General features: G+C 60.4%; 6 protein-coding genes across 6 annotated transcripts; 1 reads left to right on the forward strand and 5 right to left on the reverse strand.

Moving 5' to 3' along the window:
* Positions 1–51: 51 nt before the first annotated feature.
* J7T54_005483 (uncharacterized protein) lies at positions 52–810 on the reverse strand (the record flags this gene model as incomplete). The annotated part of the gene is made up of 2 exons (XM_051503906.1): positions 52–514; positions 578–810. 2 exons carry the CDS (start codon positions 808–810, stop codon positions 52–54), a joined length of 696 nt encoding a protein of 231 aa, XP_051364310.1.
* Positions 811–1,497: 687 nt separating this feature from the next.
* On the forward strand, positions 1,498–2,253 carry J7T54_005484 (uncharacterized protein; the record flags this gene model as incomplete). The annotated part of the gene is made up of 1 exon (XM_051503907.1): positions 1,498–2,253. One exon carries the CDS (start codon positions 1,498–1,500, stop codon positions 2,251–2,253), a length of 756 nt encoding a protein of 251 aa, XP_051364311.1.
* A 205-nt stretch (positions 2,254–2,458) lies between these two features.
* Positions 2,459–3,731, reverse strand: J7T54_005485 (uncharacterized protein; the record flags this gene model as incomplete). Its single annotated transcript, XM_051503909.1, has 3 exons — positions 2,459–2,680; positions 2,735–3,202; positions 3,270–3,731. The coding sequence occupies 3 exons, from the start codon at positions 3,729–3,731 to the stop codon at positions 2,459–2,461; spliced, it is 1,152 nt and encodes a 383-aa protein (XP_051364312.1).
* Positions 3,732–4,886: 1,155 nt separating this feature from the next.
* J7T54_005486 (uncharacterized protein) lies at positions 4,887–5,169 on the reverse strand (the record flags this gene model as incomplete). Its single annotated transcript, XM_051503910.1, has 2 exons — positions 4,887–4,983; positions 5,066–5,169. The coding sequence occupies 2 exons, from the start codon at positions 5,167–5,169 to the stop codon at positions 4,887–4,889; spliced, it is 201 nt and encodes a 66-aa protein (XP_051364313.1).
* A 1,649-nt stretch (positions 5,170–6,818) lies between these two features.
* Positions 6,819–7,505, reverse strand: J7T54_005487 (uncharacterized protein; the record flags this gene model as incomplete). The annotated part of the gene is made up of 3 exons (XM_051503911.1): positions 6,819–7,044; positions 7,099–7,198; positions 7,271–7,505. 3 exons carry the CDS (start codon positions 7,503–7,505, stop codon positions 6,819–6,821), a joined length of 561 nt encoding a protein of 186 aa, XP_051364314.1.
* A 1,137-nt stretch (positions 7,506–8,642) lies between these two features.
* On the reverse strand, positions 8,643–13,484 carry J7T54_005488 (ATP-binding cassette transporter ABC1; the record flags this gene model as incomplete). The annotated part of the gene is made up of 6 exons (XM_051503912.1): positions 8,643–9,594; positions 9,650–10,049; positions 10,101–10,439; positions 10,493–12,309; positions 12,402–12,673; positions 12,738–13,484. The coding sequence occupies 6 exons, from the start codon at positions 13,482–13,484 to the stop codon at positions 8,643–8,645; spliced, it is 4,527 nt and encodes a 1,508-aa protein (XP_051364315.1).
* Positions 13,485–13,826: the final 342 nt, after the last annotated feature.

Here is a 13,826-nt window from a genome sequence, read left to right on the forward strand (position 1 = left end):
TACGACGCTTGGGAAAGTACTATAAGCCATACACACTCGGTTGCCCTTTATTCAAGCCGCTGTCTTGGTCGTGGCGTGGACGTGGAACATGTCCATCTTGAGCAGGCCCGGCAGATCGCGCAGTAGGTGGATGCTGTCCTTGAACACCGACAGGCCCCTGTTCTCCATGTGCGTGTCCGTGCTGGGCCACTGGACCAACGCGAGGAACACCTTGCCCGTCTTGCCCTCCTCGCCGCGCACCGGGGCGTTGTTCTCCAGCGACCAGCCCGTCGCGATCTTGCCGCACAGGGCGGGCGGGTGAAGGGCCTGGCGGGCAAACTCGTCCCATCGGCCCTCTACCATCTTCATGGCGGCCTCGTCCATGTCGGGGGGAAGGAGCATGTTGAGGACCTCGACCACGGGGTAGGCAGGGTCGTTGAAGGCGACTGTCGGCTGGGGCGTAATGTACAGGGAGAACTTGGGCGCGGACGCGTCGCTGATGGTCGCGAGGCTCTTTCTCAGGTCATCGTGGGATCTACTATGCCGTTAGCCTGGCTCGTCTGGCGTGGGCGTCACAGAAGACAGGGGATAAACGTACGCCGAATCGCGCCACGTCTGGTGCTGCTCGACGGTATCCCAGTCGAGAAACGCCCAGAGCTCAGAGGGTCGCTCGACGGCGAGGCCGTAGTGGATGGCGCGGAAGCCGGGCTGCGTGGTCGGCTCGGTGACGCGGCGCTGGACAATCTTGCCTGTCGGGGTGGACTGGTCCAAGGCGTCGGCCTCTGTGCCGGGCTTGAGGGTCAGGCGTGCGTACTGTGTGACGGGCGGCATCGCGTTTGTCTGGGTGTGTTTTGGAGGCAATCTGGATTCTGGACTGGAGGAGTTGGGTGTCAAGCTGCAGTCATGAGAGTGAGCCGTGAATGACGTTAGATGTGGGAGTACGGAGTACGCAGAGAGACCTGTCGGAGAATTCAAGTTCGGTGCGTTTCCATCAAATCACTTGACTGCCACTGATCTTACGGTGGCATGCCAGCTGGCAGTCCTATATCGTCAGCCAGATAACTCATGATTTGATACAGTCAAGATCCATGCACGACTCGACGGGATGGCAGCAAGCGTCCGAGGTGAGTCCTTGAGTGGTATGGGGTAAGCGGTGCAGAGAAGGCAACTACTTAAGTTAACTTGACTACGTAACTTACTGGACGCGGGGGCGACTCGTCGACCGTCCGTCCGTCCGTTCAAAGTCAAGTCGTCATGGGACATAGTATCCGAACATGGTAAGACAACCGTGTCTTTCCATTGACTTTGCTAGATGACCCCTACGTCGATCAGATCTTCTAGCCCACGACGCCCCGAGGAGCCACTTAGCATCTCGGCTCCACCTCGAGTTCAGTTCCGAGGTCATTCACGAGGAGGGGCAGCGCCGCAGCGCGGGGACAGTAGACTAATCTAGAATGAATCATGCATGCCCTTGACATCTCACCACCGCCAACGCCAAGTTTCCAAACAGACGACAGCATGGTTTCCACCAACCAAGTCCGCGTGCTCCCCTGGGAAAGCGAGGCAGACGCGCTCGGGGCCTTTGCATGCGCCGCCAAGGGCTTTGGCGAGCAGACGTCCGATGGCATCTGGCAAGCCATGTTCCCAGGCTGGGACACGCCCGAGGGCCGCCGGCGACACGCAGCCAAGCTGGGCCAGAAGTGGAAGGACACGGGCAAAGACAAGAACGGCATCCCCCACGCCGTCTTTCTGAAGGCCGTCACCACAGACGAGGACGGCACCGAGCGCATCATCGGCTACTCCATCTGGACGCAGTACAGCGGCGTCGAGGGCCACGGCGTCACGCCCCCCGACAGTGCGCAGCAGCTGCAGACCGCAAAGGAAAAGTACCCCGACGACGAGCGGGAGGCGCGCTTCTGCCACCTGGTCCTGCGCGCGCTCAACAGGCAGCGTGTCGAGGCCATCTGGGCCAAGGCCAAGGAGAAGGAGGAGAACCCCGCCGCACTCGTGCTTGATATTTGCGTCGTGGACCCAGCCTTTCAGGGCCGTGGCGCGGCCAAGAGGATGGTGCAGTGCGGCGTCGAGGAGGCGAGGCGGCGAGGCGACCTGGAGCTCATGACCGAGGGCTCGGCCATGGGTCGACACGTCTACACCCAGTTTGGCTTCCAGCAGGAGGGGCCCGAGATGGACTATGGCATGCCCGCCGAGTTCCAGGACAGGGCGCTGCCGTCGAATATCTTTATGCGGACCAAGCCTAAGAGGAAGTCGATGTAGACAATGTGCGAGGTGTTATTTACGGTGTGATATGTGCTAGGTACAAAAAGAGTTCGCAACCGGAAAAGATATCCATGCATCCATGCGTCCAATTCATCACAGCATCAGGCCAGCCAGCCAGCCAGCCCCCGCCAGGTGGACAGTCTCGCCGTCGGGCGGCGAGTGGTATCGTCCGTCCACCCCCTTCGCTTGCTCGCTGACGACTTTACTGGTTGCCGTTGTTGATGAGAATGTTGGTCGTGCTGCTGGGCACGCTGGAGATGACGCCCTCGAGGCCCGAGGAGGCAATGCTGCTGCAGAGGCCCGAGGCGCTGGCGCCGTTGCCGAGGAGGTAGGCGGCGAGACCGGCGACGTGAGGCGAGGCCATGGAGGTGCCGCTGAGGGACTGGGAGCCGCCACCGGGCTTGGCGGAGAGGATATCGACACCCTGTGTGTGGTACGTCAGCCAGCTGGCGCGACAAGGACGAGGAGAACTACTTACAGGCGCCAGGACGTCCACGACGGACCCGTAGTTGGAAAAGTAGGCGAGCACGTCGTCAATGTCGGTGGCACCGACGGTGCAGGCCGAGGCCTCGGAGGCCGGGGACGCGTTGCGGGCGTCCACGCCGTCGTTGCCGGCGGCGACGGCGAGGAACTTGCCCGAGCTCACAATGCCGGCGGCGGCCGAGTTGACGGCGCTCGAGAAGCCGCCGCCGAGGGACATGTTGACGACGGAGCCGCTGGGGCAGTCGTCGTCGGCGTCGGAGACGTAGTCCATGCCGGCAATGACGCCCGAGTTGGTGCCGGTGCCGTCGTCGCCGAGGACCTTGACGGCGTAGAGGCTGGTCTTCTTGGCCACGCCAAAGGTGGTGCCACCGACGGTGCCGGCGACGTGGGTGCCGTGGCCCTGGCGGTCGCCGTTGTTGGAGTCGACAAAGTTGGCGGCAAAGGTGGCGCGGCCGTCAAAGTCCTGGTCTGTCAGCGGGGGAGGGTTCTCCACGGAACGAGAGGACAGGAGGGAAGACGGAGGGACTCACAGGGTGGCTCGTGTCGATGCCCGTGTCGACAATGTAGGCGCAGGTACCGGCGCCGGCCGCGTCGTCGTAGGTGTAGGTGGTGCCGCCGGGGGAGGCGGAGGAGATGCGGGCGAGGCCCCAGGGGGCGTTTGTCTGGGTGGCGGAGATGGACATGACGGCGTCGTGCTCAATGTAGTCGACGGTCGGGTCGTTGCGCAGGTTCTCGAGCTCCTCGGCGGTCAAGGTGGCGGCGAAGCCGCGGAAGGCCTTGGCGTACTGGTAGTCGGCGTCGGCCTTGATGGAGGCGATGGCCGCGCCGACGGCGTTGGTGGACAGAATGTCGTCCCTGAACTTGACAATGAACTTGTCCTGGACCACGTCGGCGCCACGGGGCACGAGCAGGGGCGCGGGCGACTCGCGCTTGGTCATGGAGGGGGCGGCCAGCGCCAGGGGGAGGAGGGCGAGGAGAGTGGCGGAACGCATGCTGGCGGTGTGCTGGGGAGACGGGAGGCTGGTGAGGATGCTGAGAGGGATAGGCTGAGGAGAAGAGACTTGGATGATGGATGATGGATGATGGATGTTGGAGGTTGGAGGTAGACACAGAGGAGGACGACGTGCGGCCTCTATTTATCTTTGTTGAAGCATCTCGTGGCGGTGATCGTCATGGTCCCTGATAGTTGGGCTGCCTGCCCCTTTCTCGCAGAGATGCGCGGATGATACTGGGCAAGTCCTCCAGGAGCACGCAGGCCATGTTGGTCCCCCCATCGTCGTCGACGCCCGTGAGAAGTGAGCAGTCTACACCTCCCAGGCTCCCACACCAGAGCGCCGATCACCACAAAATGTCCCTGGCCGGCCGGGCAGCCTCCCCAAAGGGGCAGGCCTAGGGCAAAGATCCCGGCACTTGTTCCCGCCGGGCTGCCGAGGATGCCGATCCCCCATCTATACCTACCCAAACGGGCCAGGCGCCAGATCTCCAGTGGCCCCCGTCGTCGGCCCTTGCTGCTCGCGCCTCTGTTGCATGTAGATAGATACAAGTGGTGGCTCGTACGGACTGATTGGCTTGCCTTGATGACATGTCCAAGCCTCCTCTCCCCATCGTCGTGGCTCTTGGGGGCGAGCTGTGCGGTGCGCGCGCCTCGAGCTACTGCAGTCGAACGAGCCACAGAAGGCGAAGAAGGCAAAGGCCTCCTCCTCACAAGGAGGGCCATCTCCAGCGGCATCCAGTTCAGCGCGAGGGATGGGATGTGGGAGCAAGCCAGCCTCGGTCCTCCAATGATGGGCCACTGCTTCTGCTCGCTCGCTCGCCTTCCCGCGAGATAGGCACGCTGCGCAACCTCTTTGGCCGTGAGACGTCCAGTACGTGCTGTAGACCCCATCAATGCGACAAGGCAGCGCCAATGTGCATGCGCGGCGAATTCACGATCCCTAACGCTTCTCTTGCCGTTGTTCCGCGCGTCCAGCCGGCGTGGATCCATCATCAAATGCCATGGGAATCAATCAATCACCTCGCAGAAGATCTGCCCCAGCTGCCGGATAGAGCAACTGGGCCTTGTTTGATCTCATTCATGCTCTTACGCGGCTGATTTCTACAGGACAGTAATAAACATCGAATTCCGCCCAGCGGAGTCGGATCCGCCTCTAGTCCAGACTCCAGACTCCAGCCCTCCCCTCCTCTCCTCTGGCTCGCCTCTCCTCGCCCTGCTCCTCGTTTGCCTCCGCGCTTGACTGGACTGGACTGGACAGGACACACGCACGTCGACGATCCCTCGCTCTTCTAGCTCCCTCTGTGGACTCTTGGTCTCTCTGTGTCTACTTACAGGCCCTTATCGCACCGCACCGCCTTCTTCTTCCTCGCATCGCAGGTCGTCAGGCCAGCGTACCATTTCATCTTGCCAAGCTGACTGCGCATGCGTTGGATCATGATTCATGGGGGGCGGGCACATGGAGGCCCCCGGCCACAGCCAAGCCGGCCCACGCAGACCAAGAACTTTTGACGACCATCTGCCGCATTGGCAAAGCGTGCCCCTGTGCCCTGGCTGGACGACGTAATCGTGCCTTGGAGCCGCACAGCTTGGCGACCAGTACGTACCGTCCGTGCATGGCCATGCGACACGCATCCGAGGTCTTTGCAGAGCCTCAGCAGAGCGAGGGGCTTGCTTCATGCTCGGGCCGCAATGTTGGATCGCTATCAAGCGGACTTTTGTACAGAAACGCCTGGTGAAGATCCGGCCCAATCCAGTCACATGCCAGTTGAGCCCAGGACCCTGATTGACACTCTGTCGCCCGCTGCTTGCTGGTCTCAGCTTGCGATCATCCCCCTCCTCCCGCGAGCCTCTTCAGCGGAGACGTGTCGCTCATTGCCTCCTACGGACGACCAGCTGATCAGCTGACGGGGGTTCGCCTTCCCGACTAGACTAGAACAGCGCCGCCCCAGCTTGCGCTCCCCCAACGCGGACTGCAGTCTGCATGCTGCGCAGCGACGATCTTGTTGTGCCTGTGATGGATCCCGGTTCGCCGTCGCTGTCAAAGGTCCCTCCCCTATCAGTCGTCTGTCCTGCCATTTTTTGTATACACGTCCGTCCGGGGTGGAGGTCGGGTCAGTCTTCCCACGGACAAGCTTGCTACTCAGGGCCACATTGGACACCACGGAAATGAGAGTACGGCTTCCATGCCTTCGAGAGCGTCACCTGCATCCATACACGTATGCCCAACAAGTGTGGAACCGCACCCCTGGGGATCAGTCACATGTCAGAACAGGCTGATGGACGGACGGACGGACGGACTGCCATGGATATCTCAAACTCCCCCGGCCCCGTCTTCTGCAGCCCGAGATCCACCATCAACAGCAACTGCCGGATCTGGTGCGGCTGCCAAACAAACGGCCCCCTCGGTGGAATAGACGGCGAGGGCTTCCCAGTTCGCAGTCCCGCCCCAAGAGCTTCGACCAGGAGCACGTCCGTCACGGCAAATGACTCGTAAGTTCAACTTGGCTCTTTCTTGGCTGTGAACTCCCATGTTGTTCCGTGTCCATTCGCCGACAGCGGGCATCGGAAGAACGACAACAGGGCATGTGGGGAGCGGCTTCTCTTCGTCTCATGAAGTGGTACGCCTGGTGTCATCACCATCGTCTTGTCGTCCTCTTCACCCGTCGTGCGCCCCTGGTCTGGTGGAAGTTCAATAGCACAGCCCCTGAGCTCGAGACGAGACATGCAGGCGGCGGTATTCTTCTTTCCCCAACAAATTTGACCGCTCGTTCGAACTCGGCAAGACACCACGTCTGTTCCACTGTTGGCGCCGAGAAAACCTCCATACAAACTGCATGCACGACAATCGGACAATCTATGTGATTCCACAAGACTGACTGGCAAAGTTGCAAGACCGATGGATTCAGATGACGCCGAGAAGGACAAACAAGGCTGGATCAGCTACTCGTGCAACTGCCGGGAGACAGACCCCTGGACGTCCCGCGCAGCATCCACAGTTGTCAAGATACGACATGTTGGCCAGCGATCTTCCAAGGTTCTTGTCCCACCATACACCACACACAAGACCTAATCACGTGGTCCCAGCTCACAGCTGAGGAAGCTGGCCCTCTTCCTGGGCCTTCTTGACCTCTGCCTCGTACGCAGCAACAGCCTCCTTGTACTCGGCAGGCATCTCCTCCGAGTCCGCCTCGGCAGCCATGTCCGCCGCAGCAGGTGCCTCGCGGCCGAACCAGCGGACCGCCTGGTAGTAGACATTGGCCAGAGCCTCGCAGGCGCCCTGGGCGCTCTCGCCGGCGCATTGTCCGTACATACTGTCCCCGTTAGCGTCAGAACCATCCCCCCCCTTGTGTCGCCGTTTCACTTACTCGGACTTGAATTTGTCATCGATCCTCAGCTTGTTGGCGTCGCTGAAGCGGCCCTGGTCCTTGTAGTTCCTGTAGCCAAAGTCGTGACGCTGGCAGGCAGCTAGACGCCGTCAGTACATGTCCTCTTCTCTCTCTCTCCCATTCACAGGATCCAGGCCAAGGTTCGACCTACGGTCAAAGGGGAAGCCAAACGGGTTGTCTGGTGACGTCGAGCAGCTGTCCGAGGACCAGTCCAGGCTTGGGGGGTCGCGCGCGTTGCGACGAGTGATGAAGGCCGACAGGCTGATGCTGAAGAGGATCTGGTCCGTCACGGCGGTCTGGCGCTTGACGACGGTGCCCCCGGTGCCAAGGGGGGAAGCCATGGCCACGGCGGGCAGGAGGAAGGCTGTGATGGTGGGGAACTTCATGATGGTTATTGAAGTGCTGGGATGCCTACTGTGGTATTGGGGATGTTGACTCGGCAGAGCCTGGCCTTTGCGGTGCTCCCGTCGTGGGCTTTATATATCCATACGGGTCCTGTCCTATCCTATGATTGCCACCCATGGGTTACATCATATATGCGAGGTATGATCCTGTCCACAGTTGGGGTCGACTGAGGGGTGATCGGCACTGCTTCAACGCCAAGCTCCCCGTACCTTACCCAGCGGCACTTCTCGCAGCGTATTGAAGCTGGCTCGAGCCATGTTCGCTGGAGCTTCGTCTGCCCCCTTGGCAATCTGCCAGTGGCCGTCGCCAACTCTTGACACGCCAGTGCCTGATCGGACGGAGAGGCAACAGCCGGTGGCTTCTGCCGTAGATGGCTTGCATTGTCGCTGATATTTCATCCGAGAACCACCTGGAGAATGCTGTATCATGCGATCATACTGCTCGTCCAGAAAACGCACGCAATGCACCACGTGCCGGATCTGCAGAAGCCACGCATTGCTCCAAGAGGCAATGATTCGCTCTCCTGCCCGGTCGGGATAACTGTGCGGCCACGCTCTGGTCTGGGACGCTCCAACGAGCTGCGTCGCCTCGCTTCAAGTTTGTGCGAATTCGCGGACAAAATAGTGAGGGTGCATGCGTAGAATCGTTTCACTCGCTCGTTATGTCTATAGAAACCTTGGTATCAAACAGGCCAAAAGGGAAATCCACTGCGCTCAACTCTGAGTGTGGGGATTGGGCGTACATATGCAACACTTCGCTTCACCCCAATCGAGGTAAACATTGTCGTATAATAAGCAATTCGGTTGCTACAAAGGCAGTCGCATAAAGCTATTAGCGCAAAGAAACCGAATAAGAAGAGTGCGTGGCTGCCTGCAACCGCCCAGACTTGAATCATCGACATCGTCTCAGCAGCGTTCAATCGTTGCTGTGTAGGAAAGGGAAGATGCCCGGTAAAGTAAACAAACGAAAAATGTCGAATCACTATGCTCAAAGAGGAAAAGGTAATGAATATATGACAGGCTCATAGCCTTTGCACCGATATGGTGCAACATCACATCACCGACCTCTGACCAGATCCAGAGGTCCTCGCAACGACGGCATCCACCAGGCCCGCCGCATCAAGCCCCCTTTACCCACGGCATCTTCTTCGTCTTTGGCATGGAGATCTTGCCCAGACGCACCCTCTTGACCCGGAAGACGTAGTAGAGCAGCACCGCCATGAAGACGTTGAACACGACGTACGCCCAGATGATGCCAAAGTTCCTCCACCGGTCGCTCCAGTAGATGCGGGAGGCAGCAATGTACTCATCGGCCACGGTGACCGTGCAGTACTCGCACGTGGTGGCATCCGCATCAACGAGGTAGCCCGGCGCGCCGTCGCTGAAAAAGGGCTGCAGATACTCGCCACACGTCGAGCCGGCGGGCGCCTCGAAGACGGCGAGCTCCCGCTGCGAGCACTGGACGCGACGGTCATGCAGGACGGTGCCGACGATGCCCGCGATCCAGTAGGTAAAGGGACTGACGCGGTACATGAAGATCCAGAAGCCCGGCAGCGCGGTGGGCGTCTGGAGGACACCGTTAAAGGTGATGCTCATCAGCGTGAGCAGCGTGACAATGTTGGCGGCCGTCTGGGCGTCCGGGAGCGCGGCAATGGTCATGTGCGCAAAGGCGCTCGCGTAGATGAACAGCTGGATCACGTAGAGCAGGACGAGGACCTGTCTCTGCGAGCTCTGCACGCCCAGGACCGGGTAGTACCAGCACGCAAAGGTGAGGATCGCCGTGAAGATCTGGTAGGGGATCTCGACGATGATGTTGGCCATCATGAACGCTTTCCAGGAGTACGCCTTGCTCGGCCGCTCCCGCACCTCGTACAGCGATCGCTGGGTGACAAAGAGCGGCTGAATCTGCTGCACCAAGGTCGAGAAGACGGTCGTGAGCAGGAAGACGGCGAAGATGGTGTTCTGCAGCATCGACAGGGTTCGCCCCGTCTGGTAAAAGGTGAATCCGATGAAGAGACCGCAGGCCATGCCCATGAGGAATTTGGCAAGGATGTACGAAGGCATACGCCAGCTACCGACACGTCAGCACACAGGTCCCATGAGCCCCAAGTAGCACAGGCACTTACTACTGCTGGAAGATCCGCTTCGTGACGATCCAGGTTTGCGCTCGGAGAGGCATGGCAAACTCTCGGTACTCCTCTGGGTTGGCGTCCGGTCGGTTCTGGCCTCGTCTCTCGGCCTCAATCGCATCCAACTCGGCCCGCGAGGCTCTCTTGTGCTCGCTGTCGTTCCAGACTTGATGCCAGTCCTTGCCCTGGTCATTCGTGCCGTGGTTGACAATCTCGAGGATGTACTCGGCCGGGTTCTCGCTGTCACTGCACTTGCGGCCGCCGCTCGCCTCAAAGTAGTCGAGCAGCGTGCGAGAATGCTCACCAATGTCACCAAAGTAGACAGTCTTGCCGCCCTTGGCGAGGAAGAGGAGCCTGTCGAAGGACTGAAAGAGAATCGCGGACGGCTGGTGGATGGCTGCAGCAGGTTAGCCGACGTGTTCAATGGTGGATGCGAATGCCTTCGTACTGCACAGGATCGCCTGCCCCGAGTCGGCCAGGCGCCTGAGGAAAGCACAGATGGCCCAGGACGATTGGGAGTCCAGGCCGCTGGTCGGCTCGTCGAGGAAGAGCAGAAGCTTGGGCTTCGCCGCCAGCTCCACGCCAATGGTCAGCAGCTTCCTCTGCTCCACGTTCAGGCCCTCGCCCGGGACGCCCACGACGGCGTTGGCAAAGTCTTGCATGCCCAGCATCTTGATCACCTCCTCGACAAACTCGTACTTGTCCTCGCGGCTGACCGACTTGGGCTGCCTCAGCTCCGCGCTGAACCGCAAGCTCTCACGCACCGTCGACGTTTCGAGATGGAGATCTGGCTCTGTCAGTCGTGGCGCACTACGACGCGTCGTGGGGTACGGTACACACCTTGCTGTTGGACGTATCCCGTGTTCCTCTGGAAACTCGCGTCGAGAGGCGTCCCATTGACGAGCATGTCGCCAGTGACAACGCCCATCGTCGTACGCTGCGCTAGCACGTCCAGCAGCGTCGTCTTACCCGCACCACTTACGCCCATGAGAGCCGTGAGCGTTCCGGGCTTGACCCAGCCGGAGACGTGGTCAAGCAGCCTGCGAGGCTCCCCCTTGATCTCAATGTCATACACAATGTCGCGCCATGTAAAGACATCACGCTGCGGCGGGAGGACCTCTGGAGGCGCCTCCTTGCTGTCCTCCCCGGATGTCACCCGTCCATTCGCCGTCGCAGAGGACTCCTCGTCTGCCGAGGCACCCTTGCCGTTCTCCTGGAGATGCGCTGGCACGTGGCCCCGCTGGAAGACCAACGCCTCGGCGGTGTTTTCGTTGGCCGAGTTGATCTCCACGACGAACATGTAGCACGCCATGAAGAAGACCAGGAACCCGATGAGGATGCCGAAGTTCCTCCAGACATGCGCATACGTGTAGCCGTAGTTGGCCTCGATGAAGCTGTCACCACTGACCGTCAGACTCCCCGTCACCGCTCCTTGCACCGTGCACACAAACGTGTCGGTGCCGGCGCGGTTGGGGTACGGAGGGACAATGCTCGAGCAGGGAAACTCGCGACCGTGAAACTCGTTGGCGACCAGGATCTCAAAGGCGTAGAAGATGGGATTGATCCAACGGATCCAGGAGAACCAGGGCTTCATGTCGCTCTGTGTGATGGTGAAACCCGTGTAGATGACCAGGGCGAGGACCAGGATGCCAGCGCCCGTCATGGCCTGAGAGACGGTCTTTGTGGCGGCTGCCATGGTCCTGAAGACGGCGGACATGAGGAAGATGCTCATGTACGTGATGAGGAAGTAGAGGAAGAACTGGGCCGGCTCACGCCGCAGGTTGGCCAGGAAGTAGAGCACCACGTTGAACACGGTGGCGGTCACAAACTTGACGGGGATATCGCTGACGATACCTGCCGCAGCCTCGCAGGCAGGGTGGTAGAAGGAGTACGAAGCATGCTTGGCAACAATGGGTCGCTGCGCGTACAGACTGTTGATCTCGGAGATGGCCGTCAGCGCGTTGAGCAAGATGGCCATGAACAGGACGGAGCCTTTCTGGAAGAAGGACACGGTCGCGTCCGGCGTGCCGTAGAAGATGGAGCCAATGATGAGCGCCATGACGAGATGGATGATGGAGGACGACACGGTGGCAGCCTTGTCGCCCCAGATGCGCTGGTAGGCACGCCTCGTGCACAGTTTGATCTGCATGGGCACGCTGACAATGTACGACGACTCGGGTCGGACGTGCTTGGCCTGGCGGTAGTTCTTGTCGCGACGGAATTGCTCAATCGTCTCCCGCTGTCGCTCCTCGCCCATGTACTCTTGCTCGTGCTGGTCGAGCTCGCGTTGCAGCGCCTTGTACTCGGGCGACGTGCGCCACAGCCGCTCAAACTCATCGGGCGTGTTGGGGACGATGTTCTCGTAGCCTGGCCTGGCCTGGCGTTCCTGCGGGTTCGTGACGCCCGTGATAAAGTCGCCCGTCGTGGCGCGAGGGGCGCAGTACCATCCCTGCTTCTCAAAGTATCGCCTCGCATTGTGCGCCGGGCCAAAGTAGATTTGGCGGCCCTCGTAGAGGACAATGGCTTTGTCGAAGAGATCGTAGATGGCCTGGCTAGCCTGGTAAATCGCAACGGCGTACGTGTGGGAGCCTAGATTGGCCGATGTCCTCATGGACTGGACAAACGCCAGAGCTGTGGCCGCATCCAGGCCGCGAGTACTTGTTCTGGTCAGCAAGTCCATGGCAGATCAGGTAGGGGTAAGGGGAGCTTGTGTGTGTGTGTGTGTGTGTGTGTGTGTGTATGTATGTACCTGTTGTCCCACGCCGCAAACGACGCGGCCGACAGTGTCATCTCGGCGATACTGACGCGCTTCCGCTCGCCACCCGAAACGCCACGCACAAAGTCGCTGCCAACCTTGGTGTTGTATGTGTGGGAAAGGTTGAACACGGCCATGACGACCTGGGCGATGTATCGGGAATACTCTTGGCGGCTGAGGCCGGCAATCCTGTGCGAGGGCGTGCGGACAGAGGCGGCGAATTCGAGAGTCTGGCCGACCGTCAAATGGGGGAAGTGCTTGTCAACCTGGACGGGTCTGTCAGCCACGCATACATGTGCACCATGAGGGCGCCTCAGCAGGTGTGCATACCTCCTGGTTGTAGATGGCCTCGCCCTTGAACTCCTTCTGCATCTGCTTCTGGGGGATGCCGTTGAAGTTGATGTCAGACTGCTCGCCCAAGTTCAGGCCATGCGTCTCACCGCACAGCATCTTGAGGAATGTGCTGCACCCGGAGCCCGGACGCCCGAGCACGACGAGCAGCTCCCCCTCGTTGATCTTGCCGTCAAAGTCCCGCAGGATCTGCTTCTTGGGGCCGCGGCGCGTCCGCAGCAGCTCGGGAATGCGCAGAGGCGACATGAGCATACTGGCCACGGTGCTCTGCAGACGGAGGGCGGAGCCGGATCCGTAGACGTTCAGGTTGCGGAACGAAACGCCGGTGCTTCGAGACACCATGCCCTGCTCGCGCAGCTGGTTGAGGAACCGCTTCAGCCACTTTTCCAGGTCAAACCCTGGCTTCCCGGGATCGAGAGCCTCGTCGTATTCATCAACGCCACTCAGCCGGTGCCTGCTGTGCGTCGGGACAGCCACGCTCGACTGTCTGTGGGAGAGGGCTGTGGCGATGCGCACCAGCTCCGAGCGGCCGTCGGCTCCCATGGACATCTGGCGGCTTCGCAGGGTCCTGAGGGCGGCGCCATGGTCATCGCTTTCGTCGTCGGAGCGCTCATCTGTGCTGTCCTGCTTTTCGAGAGGCGTGCTGCTCTCGGCCTGATGTTGGCCATGTTCAGGGATCTGTTCCTCCAGCGCCGGCTGGATCTTGTCCTCCTTGGGGTCAGCCATGGTCCTGAGTAGGCAATGGAAGTGTCGAGTTCACCATGCAAATGGCAGACGAGGCGATGGAGCAGCAGCAACAGCAGCGGCAGCAGCGGCAGCAGCAGAGGCGCCATGTCTTGTCGGAAACGTGAGCTTATACATGCCTGCTTGTCGCGCCAAGTCTGCATTCCTCAAGGCATTGACGGCGCTTTGAGTTTGCTAGCAGCCAAGTGTAAAACGTAAGACAAGGGAATGGACCCTGCCCTTCCGCACCCTCCGATGCCACCAGCTCCACGAGCTCCCCGCCCCGAGTGCTAGAGCGGTGCCGGCAGAAGTCAAATCCTCTAGGTCCATGGATTGACAGGCGAG

The sequence above is a fragment of the Emericellopsis cladophorae genome (assembly GCF_022114955.1).
Source record: "Emericellopsis cladophorae strain MUM 19.33 chromosome Unknown NODE_7_length_695568_cov_118_814649, whole genome shotgun sequence".
NCBI classification, from domain to species: domain Eukaryota; kingdom Fungi; phylum Ascomycota; class Sordariomycetes; order Hypocreales; family Bionectriaceae; genus Emericellopsis; species Emericellopsis cladophorae.